At 43.2% G+C, this 8,021-nt stretch overlaps 1 protein-coding gene across 2 annotated transcripts in view; it reads right to left on the reverse strand.

The window, feature by feature from the left end:
• Nucleotides 1–1,371: 1,371 nt before the first annotated feature.
• The window catches only part of LOC126100286 (oxysterol-binding protein 1), a 328,991-nt gene continuing 322,341 nt past the window's right edge, over nt 1,372–8,021 (reverse strand). For both annotated transcript variants that reach the window (XM_049910887.1, XM_049910886.1), the window contains one exon: nt 1,372–1,685. In XM_049910887.1, the coding sequence (XP_049766844.1) occupies nt 1,543–1,685 (143 nt within the window). In that variant the 3' untranslated portion in view covers nt 1,372–1,542. The remainder of the gene's footprint in view (nt 1,686–8,021) is intronic.

Genomic DNA, 8,021 nt, shown 5'->3' on the forward strand with positions numbered 1-8,021 from the left:
TATGGTTTCACTGGTAGTGACTTTTTTCTTCACCTATGAACAGCACTTAAAATATACCTCATGATGTAACTGCTAATTGCACCAAGCAGATTTCCTCCCTACATGAGTCATCTGAAAAAGCAAAAATATAATGACTGCTTTGTTGTAAACAAAATTTGGACACCTCTGAAACTATTTCAGTCCTTCGAGTCAATGCAGAATGCAACTGTCTGTAGTAAATTACATGCAGCTGTGTTGTAAAAATAAATTGTGCCTACACAATAAAAGGCACATTACACAACAATAGTATTTCTGTCCTATATTCACAACATGTCTCATGTAAGTTATGTTTCAGACGCACTTCAAGTGAAAATGATGTTGGTAGTAACACCTGCATTACCACAGACAAAATTTACCATGAAAGGATCTATCTCCCTCCCAGTAAATACTCTTCATCATAAAAATACATGTACAGAACTAATCTTTAACAGACAGAATGGCTTACTGGATTATTCTAAATATGGAAGCCAGTTGAACAAAGAACCTGACAATAATATCTGAGAATTACAAAACATCCAAACTCTTGTTACAAAGGAACAATCTCGCTAAGTCTGATCTATACTAAATAGAAAGATGTTAGCACAATATTTTAACATAAGTGTGACAGAATGGGACTATATCAGCATGACAAAGATCACACAAACAAAACTTATAAAAATAAACATCTCAATGGTATGAAGCAATCCACAGCATAAATAACACTAACTATGGAGTATAAGTCAGATTCAAGTAACTCTGTACAAAAGTGGCACCAAATCATACAGTAGAGTATCAAATATTACAACAGATCAACAACAACAACAAAGCTGCCTTAGAAAGCATAAAACACTTCTTCACAGTCATCACCACATGATTAACAGAGGTAATAAAATGTCTTCTTTAAGTTAAACTTACGCCAACAATTTACAAAGACAGCAATCTCTGCCCTGACCCGCCCCCCTTCCATACCCCATGAAGAAGAACATTCATTGTCCCCGTCCCTCCCCTCCAGGACATGGAAGAAAATTTACTACTGCTGAGCCTTTACATGGTTAACAGTTCACAATTCCAGTACATTCTGACCTAAGAAAAATATTAACTACAGCCTTCCATTAATAACATAGTAATAACACAATACTTACACTCTGCTGCGATTCCCCCCCCCCCCAACCCCCCCCCCTTAGCGCACATGTGCGCACGCACACACGCGCACACACACACACACACACACACACACACACACACACACACACACACACACACACACACTCTTTACAAAATGTTTCTGGAAAGTGCTCTACTTCTGACGTAACACAGTGAGGTTCAATTAAAATGGACAGAACAAAATACAGATAGAAATAAAATACACTTTTTTCTTTAAATTACAAATTTATTTACATGATAAATTTGGATGGCGATTATACCATCAAGGAGATGGCTATTCAATGTAGGGCTCTTCCCTACAGTAAAGGAAGAAAACAGTTGCAAGACTGAGGAAGTAAGAATAATCCAGCACCATGGCAGCTAGAATATATCAGGGCACACAGCCCAATCCTGTTTATCTTTGCATGCCCAGTACTGTCCTTGATACATATGGAAAACATTGCCAGTGAATGGCTCCTTCTCTTTCTTGAACCACACAGGCTCATATGGAGTGTACGGACGACCTGCAAAAGGGAACAAAAACACACTGATCACTCAACTTAAAATCTTTTAGATGTATATTATATTACGGGAACAATATTATTTGTATACAAAGACTATTTATGAAATTAGAAGTGCGCAATGTATGTGCAAAACAAGATATAGATAAAAATCAGCAACTTCAGTGTGACACATGGGGAGATTTTTTTTAGTAACATTAAAATAAGGGGTAATGCAATCAATAAATAATTATGGACCAGAAAAAATCATGTATGCGATAAATGTAGATGCAGATGACAATTCCAGCTCAAAATGTGAAATTACCTAATACACGCACTTTGTAGCCAATTACATCCATACTATACTGTTAGCACCGATTTTAGAGAAACTCCTCAAATCATGGGCTTGAGAGCAGCAAATTGTTCCTGTAGGAGGGGTAGTGAATTTTTCAATAATTTGACTCTAGCCAAAACAGCCTTGCTAAGTTGCTAGTGAACATCTGAAAGCCAAGGGGAACCTACAGCCATTATAGGAGATATTTGACTATTACAGGTACAAGAAAAAGAGGCAAATACAGAACAAACAAGCAAATAACCCCAACAACCATAAGTCCAGAAACCAAAGGTTTCACGGGTACGGCTATGTTTACACCAGTGAGGTGTAATTACAAAGTGATGAACTGCTCTCATTAGATTTTATCTTTATTCTGGAAACCTACGTAACGGTACATAATGCCTTTGACAAGAGTATTGATCTTGGTTCACCATCAAAGGCTCCCAGATTTCATTACATGAACCTGTTGAGTTTTCTTTTGTGGGGATACTTAAAAGTTTTGTGCATTACAGCCTTGTCGATAGAGTTGATGAACTCTGAGAAACTATGGATGGTCATCAATGCACTCAAAACAAGTCTGGGACTTTAAAAGTACACGGGCATTGATGAGGAAATATTCTGAAGCCTGTCTTCATGTGAACAGTGGATATGTTCAACACTTGTTCTTTAGAAAAACACACACACACACACACACACACACACACACAACCATTGTCTTTGGGGATATGTGGAACAATTGTTCTTTAGACACAAACAAAACCATTGTCTTTGGCCACTGAGGCTGGACTGCAACACCACCCCATGGGAGAAACAATCTGGCATGGATGGTGAGGGATGAGGATCGGGAGGAGTGTGGGGTGGGGAGGGGGAGTGATAGCAGGGTAGGGCTGGGGAAGATATAGTGCTGCTTATGGGAGCATGCAGGGACGTTGTGTGGACAGAACAGGGCTGCGAGGTGCAGTCGGGAGGCTTGGGGGGGGGGGGGGGGGGAGTAAGGAGAGAAATAGAGGAGGGGGGGAAAAAGACTGTTGGATGTGTTGTTGGGGGTAGAACACCGTTAAGTGGAAGCAGGGAAGGGGACAGGTAGGTGAAGGCCAAAGAGTTACAGGTATGTAATATATATTGCAGGGAGAGTTCCTGTGCAATGCAGAAAAGCTGCTGCTGGTAGGAAGGATTCAGATGGTGCAGGCTGTGAAGCAGTTTCTGAAGTGAAGCATACTGTATTGTGCAGTATGTTCAGCAACTGAGTGGACCAGCTGTCTCTTGCCCATTGTTTGTCAGTAGCCTTTCATGTGGACAGACACTTTGTTGGTTGGGATGCACCCAGAATGCAATGGTGTCGTGTTGAGTAGAAGCAGTCATCTGGAGTGATATGGATGAGTGGGAGGGGAGGGGGAGGAGTCAGTGCTGCCTGACAGAGCATGCAAAGATGAGATGGTGCCAAACAAGTCTCTCTGGTGTGGCACTGGGAGGCATGAGGGAGAGGGGCAGGGTACAGGGGCAGAGAATGGGAGCAGCAGAAAGGAAGAAAGAACAGCTGCATTGGCAGTGAGCTAAGTTCAATGAGGGTTGGAGTAGAGAGTTGGGATAAACTGTTGGGTGGAGGGTGGGCAGTATATTACCATAGGTTGAGGCTGGGATGATACTGGGAGCAGAGAATGTGTTGTAAGGTTAACTCCCATCAGACAAGCTGGTAGGCATCCAAAAAGGTGGTATAATGTGTTGAGGAGGACCTGGTGAAACTGATGGGACAGAGGGTGTTGGGGTTGTAAAGGAGTGAGGGGAGTGACGATAGGGTGTCTTGGCCATGTGTCCAGATCATGAAGATATCATGAATAAGGATCCAGAGGGCCTGGGCTGTGAAGCAGCCATTGAAATCAAACATGTTACATTTAGCTGTCTGTTGTGCCACATGGTGGTACATTTCAATCTTGGTTGCAGTTGGCGGTGGCCACTCACCCTGATAGACATTGGATGGTAGTCATACCAATATAAAAAGCTATCCAACAATTTCAGCAGAGTTGATATACGACCAGGGTGTTTTCACAGGTGGCCTGGCCTCTGGTGTGGTAGGATAAGCCTGTGATAGCAGGCTGGGTGGATGTATTAGGCAGTTATTGCACTTTTGCCTCCACAGGGATAGGATCCCTGTGACAAGTGGTTGGGTTTTTGAGTGGTGTAGGGGTGGACTAGGTTGTTGTGAAGGTTGGGCAGGTGATGGAACACACTTTAGGAGGCATGATGATAAATAACGAAAGCCCTGCTGAAGGATATGGTTCAATTTTTCCAGTCTGGGCTGGTACTGGATAATGAAGGGGATGCTCATTTGTAGCTAGTTCTTGGGGAGTGGTTGGTATATGGCATGAGAAATCTGTTTGTGGGCTAGGTCTGGGGGACAGTGCCTGTTTGTGAAGGCCTTTGTAGACCTTCAACATGCTGGGCAAGGGAGTTTTTGTCACTGCAGATATGCCATCCCCAGATGATCAGGATGTATGAGATAGAGTTTTTGGTGTGGAAGGGATGGCAGCTGTTGAAATGCAGGTACTGTTGTTAGTATGTGGGTTTAATGTGAACAGAGCTGTTGACAGAGGAAGCAGAGAGAAGGGTCAGCATCCAAAAAGGTGGTATAATGTGTTGAGGAGGACCTGGTGAAACTGATGGGACAGAAGGTGTTGGGGTTGTAAAGGAGTGAGGGGAGTGACGATAGGGTGTCTTGGCCATGTGTCCAGATCATGAAGATATCATGAATAAACCTAACCAGCACATTGGTTTGGGGTTTTGGGAGGCTAGGAAGTTTTCCTCTAGATGGCCCATAAACACGTTGGCATATGAGGATGCATATGCCCATGGTTGTGCCGCAGTTTATTTGTTGCAAACCTTCACTTAAAGGAGAAGCAGTTGCATGTTAGGAAAAAGTTAGTGAGGTGCATGAGAAATGAGCCACAGGGTTTGAATTCTAAAGGACAATGGGAGGCGTAGTGTTCAATAGTGGCGAGACCTTGGGCTTGAGTGATGTTGGTACACAGGGAAGTGGTGTCTACAGTGATGAGTAGGGATCCATGAGGTGATGGGTGGAGATGGTAGAGAGCCGGTGAAGGACGTCATTGGTATCTTTGAATGGGAGGCTAGATTTTGGGCAACTGATTGGATGTGTTGGTCAATGAGGGCTGAAATTCTTTCAATGGGGGCCAAAATCAGCAGCTAGACTGGGTCATTTACGATAGTTTGGTTTATGGCTTTTGGGGAGCATGTAGGTGGGCGTATGGGCTGCCATAAGTGTGAGAAGAGAAATGGATTCCGGGGAGAAGTTTTGGGAAGGTACTAACTAGGCTTTAAGCAGAGTTTTGAGGTTATGTTGGACTACTTGGATGGGACCACTCTGGCAAAGTTTGTAGGTGGAGGAGTTAGACAACGGGCAGAGGCTTTCTGCCAGGTAGCCACTGTGATTCGTAATGACAGTGGCGGAACCTCTGTCTGTATGAAGGATGATTAGGTCCGGATCTGTTTCGAGGTTGTATGTGCCTGTCCTTTCTTCTGCTGAAAGGTGATTGTTCTTAGGAAGGGACCTGGGGAAGGATGGTGAGGCCAATTTGGAGGTACAGACTTCCTGGAATGTGGCCAGGTGTTGGTTAAGTGGGACAGAGGAGAGAGGGAGGGGAGGATTGTAGTTGGACTGTGGTTTGAACTGGGAGAGGCAGGGTTAAATGTTGGAATTAGGTAGACTTTGGTTGGAGGGATTGGTGGCAAAGAACTGTTTCCATTGCAGGGCTCAGGAGAAGCAAAGTAGGTCTTTGACAAGTTGACTATGGTTAAATTCAGGTGCAGGGCTGAAAGTGATGCTTTGGATAGGACTGAAACTTCTGTGGGATTAGTTTTGGTTTGAGATTTGGTGGAGTGTTAGTAGGGAGTTTTGGGGGATGCAGCAAGTTGAAAAGGTCAGCTAGGCAGAGTCTGGGTGCTACGCGGGGTTGACGAGGAAGAACTTCATGGTCATATCTAACCTCTATCCTACATAACATGCTAGATTTCAATGTCTGCTTCACAAATCAGGCAATCTGGATCCTCCCCTACACCACCAGCTTTTCTGAACTGCGCAGGTGGGAGTTAACCTTACAACACATTCTCCACTACCAAAATCAGTGCCCCCCCCCCCCCCCCCCCCAACCCACACAACGTAAGGTAACCTACTGTCCCCACGGCCTCCACTCAATAGTTTCCATCCCTCTGTCCTCCCAATTCACTTCCCACACCCTCATTGCACTTCAACTTCACTTCACTCTCTGCCAAGGCCAACTGTCTTTTCACTCTCTGCTGCTCTTGTTTTCCACACCCCATTCCCCACCCCACACCTCCCCCAGTCTCCTTATCCCTCACCAGTCAGCCTTGTCTGGCCACCATCTAGACCCTGTGTGCTCCGTAAGGCAGCACCAATTCCTCTTACTCCTACCCATACCCTGCTATCCCTCCCTGACCAACCCCAGATTCCTGTTTCTGCTCGACATGACTCTACTGCAGTCTGGTAGCAGCAGCGGTAGGGAGCAGTCACGTATGCTCGATGTACGCTTCTTATGTGAATGTCCTTTTTTGAAGAAGACTTTGGATGAAAGCTAAGTGCGTAACAGTATTTTTGTTGTGGCAGTCTGCAACTCTATGTGTCATCCTTATGGGGAGTAGCAATCTATCCTTTACACAATATTGTTGATACCCCAACTGAGACTTCCCATTGTTTTATTTCCAACAGTTATTAGTTATTTGGTTCTCAGGTCTGCCATGGGACCATGTTGAGTAAATCTCACAATATTTCTTTGAGGAAACTGCTCGGAATTGTCTTGTGTTTGCTGCTGATTACTGATGGCACATAGCAACTGCCGGTGTCCTAGAAGCAACAAGTGAGTGTTAATATCTTAAGACTTTTTTTTTTTTTCAACAGAGCGGCTATTCCTAAAATCAAGTGAAGAAATGGAGTCAACTACCATTACAGAATTCTAGCCCTACTTTTACAGTATTTCCTCAAGAACTAGAGGTCCCCTAAAAGCCAACACTGGATGTGTCTTTTTGGGTTCTGTCAAAGATGACTGCAACCTCAGGAAGCAAGGCGTATATGAGATTACATGCGAGTGTGGAAAGTCGTACATTTGCCACACATTTCATGCAGTGAAAGACCAATGTGAGGAGGAGGAGGATGAGATTAATGTTTAACACTGTGTCCACAATGAGGTCATTAGAGATTGAGCACATGTTTGGATTAGGGGAAGGGCGGGCAAGGAAAGCAGCCATGCCTTTTCAAAGGAATCTTCCCAGCATTTGCCTTAATCAATTTAGGGAAATAATGTGAAACCTAAATTAGATGTAAGATATGAACATTCATTTGTTTCTTCTAACTACCAAACTTATCCTTTCATGCTGTGTGCTACACACCAGGAAATATCTTAACATTATTGTAGCCACATTGTTTCAGTGTTATCTTCGCCCTGTTATTCCGATTATATGCAGAGGACATCCACTTTCCAGTATTTGCAACTCAATTAAATACAGCTGTTTCATTTTATATTTTATATACACAATGAACATAGTGTTATTTGCTACAATCAATGTGAGTCGATTTCAACTGACACAGTGTCTCTCATCAACTGCCATGCCAAGAGTATATTCCATGTACTGTATAGCAAAGGGTGGGCAAAAGACAGCCCGCAGTTGGTTTCAATCTGGCTTATGCAAGAAATTTGTGGGAGAGAGCGCAAGGCACTCGCACTGTACTCTGTCAGGAGGCATTGTTGGATACTGGACATTCTGTTGTTCACATTTTTCCAGTTTTGCTTTGGTACAATATAAGTGGTATACATAAAGTTCAAGAGATCTATGCTTTTAAAATTTAAAACGAATAAAGAAATGATGCCTTAATTTGTTTAGTTTTAAGTAAACAACTTATACACATGAGACCAGTCCTCAAAAATATTTTTGGGAAAATATTTAAAAGATCCTTGTTTAAAGTCTTCGTGGATATTATCATCCTAATTTCAAAAATT

Source organism: Schistocerca cancellata, chromosome 9 (assembly GCF_023864275.1).
Source record: "Schistocerca cancellata isolate TAMUIC-IGC-003103 chromosome 9, iqSchCanc2.1, whole genome shotgun sequence".
Classification (NCBI taxonomy): domain Eukaryota; kingdom Metazoa; phylum Arthropoda; class Insecta; order Orthoptera; family Acrididae; genus Schistocerca; species Schistocerca cancellata.